Consider the following 19,486-nt stretch of genomic DNA (forward strand, 5'->3'; position numbering starts at 1 on the left):
CACCTCCAACCCTAGGTGGCATTTAGAGTTGTCCTTGATTCTAAATTGATCCAAGTAGTATTCCTCTCCAGGTCCATATGGCATCTTCAAACTTGGCACTTTGTGGTTGTTCCTTATTGTTTTAAGTAGGAAGAAATCTTAGCCTCGCTGTCTTTGCTTTCCTCCCCTTAAACATGGAGATATATGTGAGCAGCTACTTAGCAGCCATTTGCATGTAGTTATATCTTTCTGTGTCATTCTAAAGGCCCATTTACAGGTTTTTCGCTCAAACTAGTTTTCGCTTGAACGATGATTTTAAGTTGAACTTAAAATTAGAGATGAGCGAACGTACTCGGTAAAGCACTACTCGTCCGAGTAATGTGTTTTATCCGAGTATCTCCCCGCTCGTCCTGAAAGATTCGGGGAGCGCCACGGAGCAGGGAGCTGCAGGGGAGAGCGGGGAGGAACGGAGGGGAGATCTCTCTCTCCTTCTCTCCCGCCCGCTCTCCTCTGCTCCCCGCCGCAACTCACCTGTCAGCAGCGGCGCTCCCCGAATCTTTCAGGACGAGCGGGGAGGTATTCGGATAAAGCACATTACTCGGACGAGTAGTGCTTTACCAAGTACGTTCGCTCATCTCTACTTAAAATCCATGGTTCAGCTAGAGAAAGATAAAGTATCTCTCAACAGACCACATGCTGTTATCTCCACGGGAGACAGCAGATAACATTGTAACCTGCCCGCAGCTTTGAAGAGGACAATGCAGCTGGGTGTTTAATTAATCACATGCTGGGCTCTGCAAACAGCTCCTGAAGGCTCTTTTACATGCAAATGACGATGGCCATTAACACTTTATGCAAATAGATCACAAAACCTTTCAATCTTCCAGCCATTTCAAAGATGATCTTTGCATGTAAATGAGCTTTTAGCAACCATAGTTCAGCACAGAGAAGACAAATCTGACAGAGAGGTTCCCAAACGGTCTCCTTGGGCCCTAGGCATTGGTTTGGTGGGAGGGTTAGGCATCAGGAAGCACAATAAAGATACCCATGAGTTCTTCTTTAACCTTTCTACCCTGTACACAGGAGAGGATTCCTTTAACTGCGTTCAACTTGTGAAAATATAGTTGTAGAGGCCAACTGGAAATGAATTCATTTAGTTACAAAGTATTTCAAATGCAAGTAATATATTCTGTTCCAGAACCCAAAAGATCCCCCCCCCCCTCTCCCATCCTGAGACTCTTGGCCGCCAGCATCTCCTGAAAGTAATTGTTCTAACAATGCTGTACAGCCGTAATGTTATTCCCCAATGACTCTACCCTTCTAATCTCCGACTTCTACTTGATTCCAGAGCGCCTCACCACTTTAGCTGAGCATGACGCACCTTGCGCTTTTTTTCTCCACAACTAACATTTCGATTTTTTTTTTGTGGTCTCAATAGGTTTAAAAAAGTGTAAAAAATGTATCTACAGTAATTGCTAAAATCCCAGTACGTTATTACTTTATGAATGTAAAGAGAAGGAAGATGTTCTAATCTCACCATGAAACAATAAGTCAGTCGTGTAGGCATACTTATTTCTGCCATTTGTTTGCAGTTTCACAAGGGGTTAATAGTTTTTAGGAGCATGGGAGTAAGAAAACATGTCCACAGCAGCATAAAGCATTTCAGGAGAGGTACTGGGAAGGGGGACAGTGACCTTTCAAGTATTTAGGCCCTACTACTTCTATTGTACCATCAAGACTGGGAGAAGGTATTTTGGTGCCCTGGGCAAATAAAGCAAATCGCGCTCCCTCTTGGTGAACCAATTCAAAACTAATCAGTGATGAAAGAGTGTCAGATACTAGGCCAATTTTTAATATTTATTTTTAAAAAATCATTTGACTCAAATTTACAGGTTTTTGAGTCCCTTCAAGAAAATTGAACTTGCGATCTTTTGATTGCTTCTACAGTGTACTGCAATACTTCAGCGTTGCAGTATATTATATTCTTACTTTTACCTGTATGACCAGGTAGAGCTTAGTAGAGTTAAATATATGTCAGCCCTGTCAGCCTTAACTAGGCCCAGGGCTACGGTACTATGACAACCATTGGCACCCCGCGTTCTTATCCCAGGGTCCGACGGTGAGTCGAAGGGGATATGGTCAAGATTGACAGCGTATGTTAGCTGTCTAACAGCTGTAAATGGAGCTAGGGTTCTTCTGGCAGAAAAGGTATGGAATAATGCAAGTAGCATGATAATATATCCCTTATTTATATAACACCAACATATTCCGCAGCCTCCTGCCCCACTGAGAAGGCGTTGGACAGAGTGGCGAATGCGATTGATGGAAACGCTCATTGATTTGAGGCGGTTTCCAATCCCTCATCCCGGTCCTACCTACCATTGTTCCATGATTTACACAGTAGTCTGTAACCTGGGGGCACTTGCCATGTCCTGCATTGTTTAAGCTGCTTACCTATCCAGTAATCACATTGTCTCTCGTGACAGGTGGATGATCTGAAAGGCAAACTAGCAGCACAAGAGGTGGAACTAAAACAGAAAAATGAGGATGCGGATAAACTCATCCAGGTGGTTGGGGTGGAGACGGAAAAGGTGGGGAAGGAGAAAACCATTGCGGACGAGGAAGAAAAGAAGGTGGCAGTTATAGCAGAGGAGGTTGGGAAGAAGCAGAAGGACTGCGAGACGGATTTGGCCAAAGCAGAACCCGCTTTAGTAGCAGCTCAAGAAGCCCTGAACACCCTCAACAAGGTACAGCTATACTGCTCCAGGTTTGGAGGGAACTCCGAGTCCGTGTCTTCTGTGGTCCCTCAGCTTTAGCCAATTGGCTTCTGTCTTCCTTTCACTCCTGTATTGTTTTATAGCTTGCTATGTCCTTCAGGGAACAGCCTTGTAGGAGGGAAATTTGTAAAGTTTGTATGTTTGTATATACAGAAGTTTTGCAATATTCTAATATACTTTGTCAATTTCAAAATCTCTGTTTGCTGTCAGTGAAATACACACTTTCAGTCTTCAGGCCGGGGCTACAGGCGAGTTCAGTTGTGTAACACCAAGATTGCAAGTAGTAATTGTAAATGTGGTCACATTAGCTGCCCACGATGTGACGCAACCAAAAATACAGGGTTTTGGATGTTTGGTCCAGATCACAAGCAACTTTTTCAGCAAAGAGTTCAAAGTAAATAGCAGGAACTGTGATTCACTTGTGACACGTAACCCATGTTATTAGGGGTTAATGGGGGCTGCAAATCCTAAATGGCAGCTAAAGGAGGTTAGGAAAACAGGCAGAAGCTGTATTAGGGAAGGAGGGTACAGAAGGGCACCAAGTGGCAGAGGCTCTGTGGGGGTTAAGAGTCAGGGTGTTAGTAGGAGCTTTTAGGGGGTATCAGGGGTTGTGAGAAGGGAGGGCAGGCGAAGTCAGGAGATAGCAGGATCTCTGTGTGAGGGTAGCGGGTAGACACAATTTGCAAGGAGCTCAGTGTTTGGCGACAAAGTAGATGGCGTATGCTCTGGGAGGGTGGCAAAGTGACTGAAGAGAGTCACTAAAAAGAATATAACTGAAGCTGCTGCCTGTACAGGAAACAGACAGGTAGCAGCTTCAGAACCTCCATTTACACTGCGTGGTTGCGCAATGGGCTGGTTGTCCACGGGCAAGTTGTCATTGTGAGATCCGCAACGATAAATTGCCCGCAGACCTCGCATGACACGCTTTCCATAGGATAACTATGGAAAACGCAGCCCGACGTCCACAAGCGAAGAATCATAGCAATTCTTCGCTTGCGGGATTCAAATCGGGGCATGCTGTGATTTTCCGCAGTGAGCCGATCTATTAGACAGGTCCTGTAAGCACACGACTGCTGTAGGGGTTCATTAGTATTCCATCCCCTACAAACCCCCTGCGACCTCAGTTGCTATGGAATACTAACAAACACGTAGCCAGACAGCAGCTGGGTGCTTACAGGACCTTTGATGTCACTGTCATGTGAATGGGGGCGGAGCATGTAACGGACTCACTTGGGATGAAGGATCTTTGATGATGTCACCGTCATGTGAACGGGGCGGAGCATGTAACTCATTCACTCTTGCTCCGCCCCTGATCATCCAGAGTGCTTTACATGCTCCGCTTCTAATCACATGATGGTAACATCATCATAGGTACTTCATCCGGAGGTCATCCTGAGTGAGATATGCATCCCCTACAAACACCCGCGGTCTCAGTTGCTATAGAATAGGACCTGTGATGACCTCACCGTCATGTGTTCAGGGGCGGAGCATATAACTCATTTACTCTGGATGAAGGACCTTTGATAAACATCACTGTCATGTGATTAGGGGTGGAGCATGTAACTCACTCACGGACGGACAAGTGGTCGTTGGTAGTTTGACTAGTGTGAAACACAAGGAGGTTTGGGTTTAGTAAAAACTAATCCGAAAACCACATAGGTAAGATTACAGCAAAACGTAGGCGGTTTTGCCATTACAGTTTTTGGTTCAGTTTTAACCGCATCCAAACCATCCCGTGTAAATAGTCAGACACTGCATAGTCTGATACAGAAGAAAGTTTTGATACATTGTAACAATCCCTACACCTGTTTCAGTTAAACACAGTCAGGATAGGCTTATAGCCTGCGGACTTAAAGGGGTTGTCCCACGCCGAAACAGGTTTTTTTTTTTTTTTCAACCCCCCCCCCCCCCCCCCCCATTCGGCGCGAGACAACCCCGATGCAGGGGTTAAAAAAGAACACCGGAGAGTGCTTACCTGAATCCCCGAGCTCCGGTGACTTCTTACTTACCTGCTGAAGATGGCCGCCGGGATCTTCTCTCTCGATGGACCGCAGGGCTTCTGTGCGGTCCATTGCCGATTCCAGCCTCCTGATTGGCTGGAATCGGCACGTGACGGGGCGGAGCTACACGGAGCCGGCATCCAGCATGAGCGGCCCCATTGAGGAAAGAAGAAGACCCGGACTGCGCAAGCGCGTCTAATTTGGCCATTAGACGCCGAAAATTAGACGGCCTCCATGGAAACGAGGACGCTAGCAACGGAGCAGGTAAGTGAAAAACTTTTTATAACTTCTGTATGGCTCATAATTAATGCACAATGTACATTACAAAGTGCATTAATATGGCCATACAGAAGTGTATAGACCCACTTGCTGCCGCGGGACAACCCCTTTAAATTATAATACACCCAAAAGATGCACTCTTTAGCGCTGATCATTATGTGTTTGTTACTGACTTGACGACTGCAGCCTTTGCTGGGTTTTATGTAAGCACATTCTGTACCTTCCGCAATCAGTCATATTTGTACTGTTTGGATTAGAGACAAGTGACCCAGTTTAGTCTAGTCTATTGACTTAAAGTGGTGCCATATCCCATCTTATGTTACAAGTACCACTCATATTATAAAGCTGAACACAGTGATACATCCCACCTGTCCTTCCTAGATATTTCTATTTGACTTGAATGCTGTTCAGGAATAAAGCCTCATCTAGTTCTGAAATCATTCTCTACAGATCTTTCCTGTCTCATAACAGACGAACCCTACAGGGAAACCTGTAATTCTTCTCCCTCGAGTGCGGCAATTATCTGTTTCATCCTCTACCAAACTCAATCCAGCCATTTCTGAGGAAGGGGCTGCGTCCCCGAAACGCGTTATACTGGCTGTTTAATTATTAAAGAAGAATTGGGTAAATTCCCTTGCCTCAATAATCTTTCTAGTCGAAAGGGTTGCACCTAGGGTCTTTAGTTTTCTGCGAGATACATTACTGCACCCTGTTATGGCAAAACTTGGACTGGCAGCACCTAATACTTTACCTAAAGGAATTTCTTTACCATTTGGATCATATTTTTAGCAGAAGTCGCTCCACCCTCAACTTCTCTCCCCTGATCCCTAAATATAACATTTCACAAGACTCCATGACACGTGGCTTTTACAATGGTTGTCGTCTTGTATATTGTGAGGGAATTATTTGAGGATCGCCCAGGATTTTGTACCGTAGGGAACACCTTCAATTTAAGTAGCTTAGACACGGGTCTTCAAAGTCAAAGTTACAAAAAGTAAAATCTGGCTGTGCAGATCTAACTAGACATAAATTGGCCCCAACTGTGAACTGATGGGCTGCCCCTCCCAGCCTAATCATGAGGACTTATTAACCTTCCCAGCACCACTGTACCCCAGCACAGTCTTACCACGGGGGTTCTTGGTCTTACATGGGCCAGAGGGAAACTGCTCAGTGAGAACGAGCAGTCCTTAAGTCACTGAATACCATTCCAAAAGATCCACTAGCTGATTGGGCGTTTTAGAGTCTCCATGGCTGAGCCACCTTTTCAGTGCAAGTGATAGTGCTCTCAGGTATCCATCAAGGACAACTCTTTGTACGATTTCAGGTGCCATCAAAATTTCTGGTTGTGTTTTTTAGTCAGATGGATGAGGTCGTACATTTGTGACTGTGATGGTCTGTCCAATCGGTAAGTGCATTAGTGAAGCCACTGGGGTTGAACCACTATAATTACCCACAAATGAGCCATAACCTCAGCTTTCAGGGTACCACAGTTCTGAACGGAGTCTGCCTCCAGATCGAAATACGCTTTGTGTTTCTTCCGTCAGGAAGGGAGCGATCAGCTAGCAGGCCTCTGGCCACACTTCATGTGTCACTATCCTCTCAAACGTTGCAAAAAGGCCTCAACATTATCATCGGACTCCATTTTCTGGATATATTGTCTCACTTGTGTGACTTGTGGTTACCTGACTGGTTGTGTCACGGGTCGTGCCATGGCTAGTTCAGCCACACGCTTCAGCAGCTCCTGCAGGAGACCTTGATCCTTACTGGTAGCTTTAGTTAGCACCGACAGCTGATTCACCACCAGGCAATTTGTCTCTTGTGTCACTGTAGACTGTACCATCTCCTCCATGTTGCTGTTTATAGTGCGTATGTCCGCATCTTTTACCATAAATGTGAAGGAATTAGCTGGGGATCGCCCAGGATTATGTACCACAGGGCACATCTACAATTCAAGCAGCTTGGACATGGGTCTTCAAACTCAAAGTGAGATTTATTTCTTTTAGGTTAAGGTACAGCTTTACACACATCAGCCACTTCGGATAGTGACACAAAATAAAACCTGCCTGTCTGGCTCTAACTGCACATAAATCAGCCCTAACTGCCAACTGTTGGGCTACCCCATCCCATACTAATCACACAAGCAACACAAGTTTAGTTATAGTCCTATACTCAGACAAGGCTTTACAGCTTTGGGTGTCCAAGGATCCAGGAAAAAGGAGAGAGAGAGTCCCTGCTGCTTCACAGAATGACAGGAGTCTAGAAGACCGCCACCATTTTTTGATTAAATCATTCTTGCAGCATTTGTATTGTAGAAAATCTGAGCTAATCTAGTTTTTTGTCTTTACAGAACAATCTTACAGAGCTGAAGTCTTTTGGTTCCCCACCTTCAGCTGTCACCAACGTTACAGCGGCAGTCATGGTCCTCACAGCCCCTGGTGGTAAAGTCCCAAAGGACAGGAGCTGGAAGGCTGCCAGAGTAGTTATGGGCAAAGTTGATGGCTTTTTAGACTCCTTAATAAACTTTAATAAAGAGAATATCCATGAAAACTGTATAAAAGCCATTCAGCCCTACCTACAAGACCCAGAGTTCAACCCTGAATTTATAGCTTCCAAATCTCTCGCTGCTGCTGGACTCTGTTCCTGGGTTGTCAATATCGTCAAGTTCTATGAGGTTTACTGCGAGGTGGAACCAAAACGCCAAGCTCTGGAAAAAGCAAACGCTGAATTGGCAGCGGCACAGGAAAAGCTGTCCAGCATCAAAGCTAAAATTGCTGTGAGTCAATTTCAATAGCATGTATAATATGTAATGTTGTAGTACTCCCACCTATAGGCAAGAATATAACTGATATAATACTACTCCATATGTACAAGAATATAACTACTATAATACTGCCCCCTATGTACAAGAATATAACTAGTATAATACTGCCCCCTATGTACAAGAATATAACTAGTATAATACTGCTTCCTACATACAAGAATATAACTACTATAATACTGCCACCTATGTACAAGACTATAACTACTATAATACTGCCTCCTATGTACAAGAATATAACTACTATAATACTGCTCCTATGTACAAGACTATAACTACTATAATACTGCCTCCTATGTACAAGAATATAACTACTATAATACTGCTCCTATGTACAAGAATATAACTACTATAATACTGTCTCCTATGTACAAGAATATAACTACTATAATACTGCCTCCTATGTACAAGAATATAACTACTATAATACTGCCCCCTATGTACAAGAATATAACTACTATAATACTGCCCCCTATGTACAAGAATATAACTACTATAATACTGCCCCAATGTACAAGAATATAACTACTATAATACTGCTCCTATGTACAAGAATATAACTACTATAATACTGCCCCTATGTACAAGAATATAACTACTATAATACTACCCCCTATGGACAAGAATATAACTACTATAATACTGCCCCCTATGTACAAGAATATAACTACTATAATACTGCCTCCTATGTACAAGTATATAACTACTATAATACTGCCCCCTATGTACAAGAATATAACTACTATAATACTGCCCCCTATGTACAAGAATATAACTACTATAATACTGCCTCCTATGTACAAGTATATAACTACTATAATACTGCCCCCTATGTACAAGAATATAACTACTATAATACTGCCCCCTATGTACAAGAATATAACTACTATAATACTGCCCCCTATGTACAAGAATATAACTACTATAATACTGCCCCCTATGTACAAGAATATAACTACTATAATACCGCCTCCTATGTACAAGAATATAACTACTATAATACTGCTCCTATGTACAAGAATATAACTACTATAATACTGCCCCCTATGGACAAGAATATAACTACTATAATACTGACCCCTATGTACAAGAATATAACTACTATAGTACTGCCTCCTATGTAAAAGAATATAACTATGTACAACTACTATAATACTGCCCCCTATGTACAAGAATATAACTACTATAATACTCCCTCCTATAAATAAGAATATAACTACTATAATACTGCTCCGTATTTATAAGAATATAACTACTATAATACTGCCCCCTATGTACAAGAATATAACTATTATAATACTGCCTCCTATGTACAAGAATATAACTACTATAATACTGCATCCTATGTACAAGAATATAACTACTATAATACTGCTCCCATGTACAAGAATATAACTACTATAATACTGCCTCCTATGTACAAGAATATAACTACTATAATACTGCCTCCTATGTACAAGAATATAACTACTATAATACTGCCTCCTATGTACAAGAATATAACTACTATAATACTGCCTCCTATGTATAAGAATATAACTACTATAATACTGCCTCCTATGTACAAGAATATAACTACTATAATACTGCCCCCTATCTACTAGAATATAACTACTATAATACTGTCCCCTATGTACAAGAATATAACTACTATAATACTGCCTCCTATGTAAAAGAATATAACTACTATAATACTGCTCCTATGTACAAGAATATAACTACTATAATACTGCCCCCTATGTACAAGAATATAACTACTATAATACTGCCCCCTATGTACAAGAATATAACTACTATAATACTGCCCCCTATGTACAAGAATATAACTACTATAATACTGCCTCCTATGTACAAGAATATAACTACTATAATACTGCCTCCTATGTACAAGAATATAACTACTATAATACTGCCTCCTATGTACAAGAATATAACTACTATAATACTGCCTCCTATGTACAAGAATATAACTACTATAATACTGCCTCCTATGTATAAGAATATAACTACTATAATACTGCCTCCTATGTGCAAGAATATAACTACTATAATACTGCCTCCTATGTACAAGAATATAACTACTATAATACTGCCTCCTATGTACAAGAATATAACTACTATAATACTACCCCCTATGTACAAGAATATAACTGCTATAATACTGCCCCCTATGTACAAGAATATAACTACTATAATACTGCCTCCTATGTACAAGAATATAACTACTATAATACTGCCTCCTATGTACAAGAATATAACTACTATAATACTGCATCCTATGTACAAGAATATAACTACTATAATACTGCTCCCATGTACAAGAATATAACTACTATAATACTGCCTCCTATGTACAAGAATATAACTACTATAATACTGCCTCCTATGTACAAGAATATAACTACTATAATACTGCATCCTATGTACAAGAATATAACTACTATAATACTGCTCCCATGTACAAGAATATAACTACTATAATACTGCCTCCTATGTACAAGAATATAACTACTATAGTACTGCCTCCTATGTAAAAGAATATAACTATGTACAACTACTATAATACTGCCCCCTATGTACAAGAATATAACTACTATAATACTCCCTCCTATAAATAAGAATATAACTACTATAATACTGCTCCGTATTTATAAGAATATAACTACTATAATACTGCCCCCTATGTACAAGAATATAACTATTATAATACTGCCTCCTATGTACAAGAATATAACTACTATAATACTGCATCCTATGTACAAGAATATAACTACTATAATACTGCTCCCATGTACAAGAATATAACTACTATAATACTGCCTCCTATGTACAAGAATATAACTACTATAATACTGCCTCCTATGTACAAGAATATAACTACTATAATACTGCCTCCTATGTACAAGAATATAACTACTATAATACTGCCTCCTATGTATAAGAATATAACTACTATAATACTGCCTCCTATGTACAAGAATATAACTACTATAATACTGCCCCCTATCTACTAGAATATAACTACTATAATACTGTCCCCTATGTACAAGAATATAACTACTATAATACTGCCTCCTATGTAAAAGAATATAACTACTATAATACTGCTCCTATGTACAAGAATATAACTACTATAATACTGCCCCCTATGTACAAGAATATAACTACTATAATACTGCCCCCTATGTACAAGAATATAACTACTATAATACTGCCCCCTATGTACAAGAATATAACTACTATAATACTGCCTCCTATGTACAAGAATATAACTACTATAATACTGCCTCCTATGTACAAGAATATAACTACTATAATACTGCCTCCTATGTACAAGAATATAACTACTATAATACTGCCTCCTATGTGCAAGAATATAACTACTATAATACTGCCTCCTATGTACAAGAATATAACTACTATAATACTGCCTCCTATGTACAAGAATATAACTACTATAATACTACCCCCTATGTACAAGAATATAACTGCTATAATACTGCCCCCTATGTACAAGAATATAACTACTATAATACTGCCTCCTATGTACAAGAATATAACTACTATAATACTGCCTCCTATGTACAAGAATATAACTACTATAATACTGCATCCTATGTACAAGAATATAACTACTATAATACTGCTCCCATGTACAAGAATATAACTACTATAATACTGCCTCCTATGTACAAGAATATAACTACTATAATACTGCCTCCTATGTACAAGAATATAACTACTATAATACTGCCTCCTATGTACAAGAATATAACTACTATAATACTGCCTCCTATGTATAAGAATATAACTACTATAATACTGCCTCCTATGTACAAGAATATAACTACTATAATACTGCCCCCTATCTACTAGAATATAACTACTATAATACTGTCCCCTATGTACAAGAATATAACTACTATAATACTGCCTCCTATGTAAAAGAATATAACTACTATAATACTGCTCCTATGTACAAGAATATAACTACTATAATACTGCCCCCTATGTACAAGAATATAACTACTATAATACTGCCCCCTATGTACAAGAATATAACTACTATAATACTGCCCCCTATGTACAAGAATATAACTACTATAATACTGCCTCCTATGTACAAGAATATAACTACTATAATACTGCCTCCTATGTACAAGAATATAACTACTATAATACTGCCTCCTATGTACAAGAATATAACTACTATAATACTGCCTCCTATGTACAAGAATATAACTACTATAATACTGCCTCCTATGTATAAGAATATAACTACTATAATACTGCCTCCTATGTGCAAGAATATAACTACTATAATACTGCCTCCTATGTACAAGAATATAACTACTATAATACTGCCTCCTATGTACAAGAATATAACTACTATAATACTACCCCCTATGTACAAGAATATAACTGCTATAATACTGCCCCCTATGTACAAGAATATAACTACTATAATACTGCCTCCTATGTACAAGAATATAACTACTATAATACTGCCCCCTATGTACAAGAATATAACTACTATAATACTGTCCCTATATACAATAATATAACTACTATAATACTGCCCCTATGTACAAGAATATAACTACTATAATACTGCCCCCTATGTACAAGAATATAACTACTATAATACTGCTCCCTGTGTACAAAAATACAACTACTATAATGCTGCTCCTATGTACTAGTATATAACTACTATAATACTGTCCCCTATGTACAAGAATTAGAGATGAGCGAACATACTCGGATAAGCACTACTCGTCCAAGTAATGTGCCTTATCCGAGTACCGCTGTACTCGTGCTGAAAGATTCGGGGCGCTCCGCTGCTGACAGGTGAGTCGCAGCGGGGAGCGGGGCAGAGCGGGCAGGAGAGAAGGAGAGAAAGATCTCCCCTCCGTTCCTCCCCGCTCTCCCCTGCAGTTCCCCGCTCCGCAGCGCGTCCCGAATCTTTCAGCACGAGTACAGCGGTACTCGGATAAGGCACATTACTCGGACGAGTAGTGCTTATCCGAGTACGTTCGCACATCTCTAACAAGAATATAACTACTATAATACTGCTCTCTATGTACAAGAATATAACTACTATAATACTGCCCCCTATGTACAAAAATATAGCTACTATAAGACTACCCCCTATGTACAAGAATATAACTACTATAATACTGCTCCTATGTACAAGAATATAACTGCTATAATACTGCCTCCTATGTACAAGAATATACCTACTATAATACTGCCCCCTATAAACAAGGATATAACTACTATAATACTGCCTCCTATGTACAAGAATATAACTGCTATAATACTGCCCCCTATGTACAAGAATATAACTACTATAATACTGCCTCCTATGTACAAGAATAGAACTTCTATAATACTGCCCCCTATGTACAAGAATATAACTACTATATTACTGCCTCCTATGTACAAGACTATAACTGCTATAATACCGCCCCCTATTTACAAGTACATAACTACTATAATACTGCCCCCTATGTACAAGAATAGAACCACTATAATACTGCCCCCTATGAAGAAGAATATAACTACTATAATACTACACCCTATGTACAAGAATATACCTGCTCTAATACTGCCTCCTATGCACAAGAATATAACTACTATAATACTGCCTCCTATGTACAAGAATATAAATACTATAATACTGCCTCCTATGTACAAGAATATAACTACTGTAATACTGCCCCCTATGTACAAGAATGTAACCACTATAATACTACCCCCTATGTACAAGAATATAACTACTATAATAGTACCCCCTATGTACAAGAATATAACTACTATAATACTGCCACCTATAAACAAGAATATAACTACTATAATACTGCCTCCTATGTACAAGAAAATAATTACTATAATACTGCCTCCTATGTACAAGAATATAACTACTATAATACTGCCCCTATGAACAAGGATATAACTACTATAATACTGCCCGCTATGTACAAGAATATAACTACTATAATACTGCCTCCTATGTACAAGAATATAACTACTATAATACTGCCTCCCATGTACAAGAATATAACTACTATAATACTGCTCCTACGTACAAGAATATAACTACTATAATACTGCCCCCTATGTACAAGAATATAACTACTATAATACTAACCGCTATGTACAAGAATATACCTACTATAATACTGCCCCCTATGTACAAGAATATAACTACTATAATACTAACCGCTATGTACAAGAATATACCTACTATAATACTGCCCCCTATGTACAAGAATATAACTACTATAATACTAACCGCTATGTACAAGAATATACCTACTATAATACTGCCCCCTATATACAAGAATATAACTACTATAATACTGCCTCCTATGTACAAGAATATAACTACTATAATACTGCTCCCTATGTACAAGAATATAACTACTATAATACTGTCCCCTATTTACAAGAATATAACTACTATAATACTGCCTCCTATGTACAAGAATATAACTACTATAATACTACTCCTATGTATAAGAATATAACTACTATAATACTGCCCCCTATGTACAAGAATATAACTACTATAATAGTGCCCCCTATGTACAAGAATATAACTACTATAATACTGTCCCCATGTACAAGAATATAACTACTATAATACTGCCTCCTATGTACAAGAATATAACTACTATAATACTGCCCCCTATGTACAAGAATATAACTACTATAATACTGCTCCGTATGTACTAGAATATAACTACTATAATACTTCCCCCTAGGTACAAGAATATAACTACTATAATACTGCCCCCTAGGTACAAGAATATAACTACTATAATACTGCCCCCTATGTACAAGAATATAACTACTATAATATTGCCCACTATGTACAAGAATATAACTACTATAATACTGCCCCCTATGTACAAGAATAGAACTACTATAGTAATATGAACCCTGATTCCCCCTTGTTATAGACTTTTAGTCCAAATGTAGAATACTTAGCATTTTGCTGACCGTGCAGAATAATTACATCATCTTATTTGGCAGCACCTGAATGAAAATCTTGCCAAACTGACGGCAAGGTTTGAGAAAGCCACTGCGGACAAACTCAAATGCCAACAGGAAGCTGATGCCACTGCTCGCACCATCTCTCTCGCCAACCGGCTGGTAAGTAACGTGTTGTTATTATTGGCCAGTGTTAAAGGCCCATTTACACGAAGCGATGAGCACTCAAAAAGTGCTAAAAAGGCAGAGTCGGATTCCGCTTTGGGCTCCCGCATGCAGAACCTGATCCGCCCGTGGACATTGGGCCACACTAGCGTCATGGAAGCTAATAAGGCCGACAGGACGTCAAATCTGGAGCATGTAAAGTACGGTTCATTGAGCTAGCCATTGATAATGTATTGAGGTCAGACTGCGGTAATTCCTCACTTCTCCCTGGTGTAGGTTGGAGGACTCGCCTCTGAGAATGTCAGATGGGCCGAAGCTGTCAGGAACTTCAAGCTCCAGGAGAGCACACTATGCGGAGACGTCCTCCTCATCACCGCCTTCGTCTCCTACCTTGGCTACTTCACCAAGAAATACAGACAAGACCTTATGGATAAGACCTGGAAGCCATATCTCGGGCAGCTGAAAGTGAGTGCATGGAACTGTTGTATTTTACTGTATATCAGGTTCTAAGCATAAATTATACCTACAGCAAATAATCATCGCAGAAAGTGCTTCATGCAAAAAATGGACCTGCAGGTGGCAGCGGCGAGACGTGAACTCTAGGGACTTGGATGCAAGCAGCATTGTGAATGCAGAAGCTGGTGGTACTGGAGGAGAAGATACAATGTAACTCAATACCAGCATCAGATAATGTGAACCTGTAAAACAGTAACCACAGGCACCAACACCACTAGAGAGACTAAACTATTGCTGGCTTTTCCTTGGGATAGGTCAATAGTTGATCGGTGGGGGTCCACCACACAGGACCTCAGCCGATCAGGGCAGTGCAGCCCCTTTTCAGGCATGTGACATCACTTTCATCAGTCATATGGCTCGAGAACAACTCATCCCCATTCAGGGATATAGGGTGAAGCTGCTATACCAGGCTCAACCACTATACAATGTATGGCGCTGTGCCTGGTATAGACTGAAGCAGCTGCTGTCACTACAATCAGCTGACCGAGTGGTGTAATTCTGTTGATCAACAATTGAGGAGCTACTCTAAGTCCCAGAAAACCTCTTTAAGAGCAGCCCAGCCTTCACATTATCACATGCAGTGGAGTTAGATCCCTCTAAGGACGATGATATTCCACAAAACTTTCCATGTTAATTCTCAGATTGTTCTTTTAGAAACTCGTCAAGAAGAAGCATGACTATAAGAGATGGGCCCGGCAGTGAGCGCTGTTAGCTGCCGGCTCCGGCACAGTTCTGCTTATTGACAATGCTTACAATAGTGAAGAAGTCGACGGGGTTTCCACATAATCCTCTGCGTTGGAGGGCCATGCTGGGACGCTGCTGTTTGTGCTGCACATCAGCGGGCTCGGACAGCGCAGAGTCAGACGCCGGGGTTTGTTGGCTCCATTTGTTGATTATGTATGAGAGGAATAAGACGGAACGGAGGAGGTCAGATCTTTAAGTGTCTCGCAGCCGGAGGTTGTGCTGCAGCGTAGAAATCAAATATCGCCTTGCAGAATAGAAGTGAAGACCAGAGCCGGGGGACGCAGAGACCTCAATCTAAGAAAACTAAGTGCTGGGGAAGGTAGCCACGGACTTGTCTATGCTTTGTAGATGTACTTAGTATACATCGCTGTCCCCCATAGCATCAGCGAAGTCCTCTCCTGAGATGCGGGTTACCGCTGCGTGCCAATTTCCCTTCATTGTTTAACTGTTTGTAACCCGTCACATCAGCACACTGTCTGTCCAAAATACACTGGGCTCTTGGGACCCAGCTCCTTCTGATATGTAATTCTCACTGACCTACAAGATCTTCTTACTATGTCATTCTCCATCTGGGATCTCCTGCAAGATTAGCATTGAATTGGCATCAACTTTCCTTAAATACTATGTTCTGCTTGGACCTTGCTCATTTCACTGTGTAATTCCCACTCTGGGACCTCCGACAAGATCTGCACGCTCCTCTACTGAAATCGATTAAGTTCCTTTCACCATGGGACTCACAATCTGTATCTGCCTTTTTATAAGTGCCCCTCACTAAACGCCAGGTGGCGCTGCAGAGGTATTGTTCCATCTTCCTTATTTGCATAAATTACCCAGAGGAGCATGCATGGCTGTATAAGTCTCCTCACTCACCTCTCAGGTGTCTGCTCACACCCCTTCTGGGTGCTCTCCTTGCAGAGAGACGATGCCATTCCCCCAACCCACTCACCCCCTAGGTGTCTCCACACACTTTTGGGTGCTCTCCTTAAGGAAAGAAGACCCGTCTCTTGACTCACTGAACCCCATTACCTGTCTTTTATCTCCAGGTTCCTATCCCAGTCACCATGTCTTTGGACCCCCTAACAATGCTAACCGATGACGCCGATATTGCTGCCTGGCAAAATGAAGGACTTCCTGCTGACCGCATGTCTACAGAGAACGCCACCATCCTTACCAACTGCGAGCGATGGCCACTGATGGTGGACCCACAGTTACAGGGGATCAAGTGGATCAAGAACAAGTTCGGAGAAGACCTGCGAGTTCTCAGGATTGGACAAAAAGGGTTTGTATAGACGGAGGCCGTATGACAGGGCTGTTCTCGTCTACTATACATGTTTCTCACGTGTGTCCTCTTGGAGCCCTCGCGTGGTTTGTTAGGGCATTGTATAGAAGTTCTAATTTAATATAGTAGCTGTATCTCACCATCTTGTGGAGTGTATACAGTCTACCTATACAGTAACCGCTGCGGTCTTCCTCCAGATACCTGGACATCCTGGAGAGAGCTCTGGCAGGTGGGGACGTGGTGCTTATTGAGAATTTGGAGGACAGCGTGGACCCGGTTTTAGGACCTTTACTGGGGAGAGAAACCATCAAGAAAGGAAGGTAAATCCCATAACCAACCTGTTGGGGGAGCTGCTCTGACCCAGTGATTGCTGTCTGGGGTCCCATTTATTTCATTGAGAGCTGCACCTGCAATTACGAGCGTCGCCCGCTACTCAGCCGCTTCTGCTCTGACCCCGGTGTAGCCCAGCACTGACAGCCGCTGCTGCCTGGAAAACCCCCTTAAGTATACAAACTGATCAGCATCATGTGGCTTTACCTCTTTTCTCCTGCACCATCTAATCTGACACCACGAGACATCAGACATGATAAGTACAATATTGCTAAACTCGTACCAGTGCCAAGTGATTTGCAGCTGTTGATTGACCGAGGTCTGACGCTCAGGACCCCAGCCAATCAGCTCATCAGGTGTCCTCTCTCAGAAACAACAACACACGGGTATGGAGCAGAGCACCGGCCCCCACACAGGGGTCGGAGTAGCAGCTTTCGCTCTGTAGCCTTTTGTGTTGCTGCGCTGTCAGCGGCTGCCCGAACAGCTGATTGGCTATGATCTTGAGCGGTGAACCCCAGCCGATCAACTATTGATGACCTATCCTAGGGACAGGTTATCAATAGTATTTCCCTAGAAAACTCCTTCAAATGATTTATTGTCATTTTTGTTTATTGCAAAATAATAAAAAAAATGTTAAAAAAGGGCTCATTCAAGTTCTGACAAAACGATGCAGGGAATGGCATAACACAACAAAAGACGTTCTAATCACCCGTTGAGCCTTTGTAGCTCCAGCACCGCCGTTCCAATCCACCCCGACGAGCTTTCCATATACGGTGTTCCATATACTCCATGTGAGCAGAGATTGGCTGCAGCGGTATACGGCTGATATTACTGGGGGTTATGTCAGTGCTGGAGATAAGTGATATAAAGTAGTGATCTTAGTGTAAAGAGTCATTGCCCCATTGCAGATTACTATAGTCAGCCTGAAATGGCCCATAGTGGGATGTAACCGCCATCATACAACTGCAGATCAAGGGAAACATTTAGGCTTCTGTAACCAAAGTCTCATCAACAAAAATGTTCCCATTTGCTGACAGCAAAGAGAAGTCTTGGAAACGGCGAGGAATGACAAGGCAAAGTATAATACAAAATCGCAGAACTTTTCATTCTCCAATGAGTAAGACTTGGGGGGCGGAAGGGGGGGGGCCTTTAAGCGCGTCTCCTATTTACATTAGTGTGCGATGTGACGGCACCAGGAGGGATGCGAACACCAGTGGAGACGTCTGCAGGAGGAGATAACCAGCGGCTTCCTGTACACGGCTGGCTGCAGACACAACACACAGAATAAACACCGCGCTTTTCCCTTTCTTTTTTTCTTCGATAAAAGCCGTGTTCTCACACTAAATCCATTCTGGCTCCTGATGCAATGAAACCCATTTCCCTGGCAGCAGAAGAGACAATGGTGTTCTCAGTGGCAGGCTGCTATGCGTGGGAGCGAGAGGCACTTAGACATTAGAAATTACCCGTAGGCTTTCACATCATGTACAGCTCACAGTAATATGAAACTACTACACCGACGTATAGCGAGCAGCCGCCATAGCCTTCCCGTGAGGTATAACCGCCGCAATCGCAACACGGGGTACATGAACTAACCACTGAACCA

The 19,486-nt window shown here is 41.4% G+C and overlaps 1 protein-coding gene across 1 annotated transcript in view; it reads left to right on the forward strand.

Moving 5' to 3' along the window:
- DNAH9 (dynein axonemal heavy chain 9) overlaps positions 1 to 19,486 on the forward strand; it is a 313,610-nt gene that overhangs the window by 202,754 nt on the left and 91,370 nt on the right. Inside the window, exons 48-53 of the mRNA XM_066587296.1 lie at positions 2,466 to 2,726; positions 7,383 to 7,808; positions 14,892 to 15,011; positions 15,291 to 15,479; positions 17,318 to 17,553; positions 17,751 to 17,873. Coding sequence (XP_066443393.1) covers positions 2,466 to 2,726; positions 7,383 to 7,808; positions 14,892 to 15,011; positions 15,291 to 15,479; positions 17,318 to 17,553; positions 17,751 to 17,873 — 1,355 coding nt within the window. The remainder of the gene's footprint in view (positions 1 to 2,465; positions 2,727 to 7,382; positions 7,809 to 14,891; positions 15,012 to 15,290; positions 15,480 to 17,317; positions 17,554 to 17,750; positions 17,874 to 19,486) is intronic.

This window comes from Eleutherodactylus coqui, chromosome 13 (assembly GCF_035609145.1).
Source record: "Eleutherodactylus coqui strain aEleCoq1 chromosome 13, aEleCoq1.hap1, whole genome shotgun sequence".
In the NCBI taxonomy this organism is placed as follows: Eukaryota; Metazoa; Chordata; class Amphibia; order Anura; family Eleutherodactylidae; genus Eleutherodactylus; species Eleutherodactylus coqui.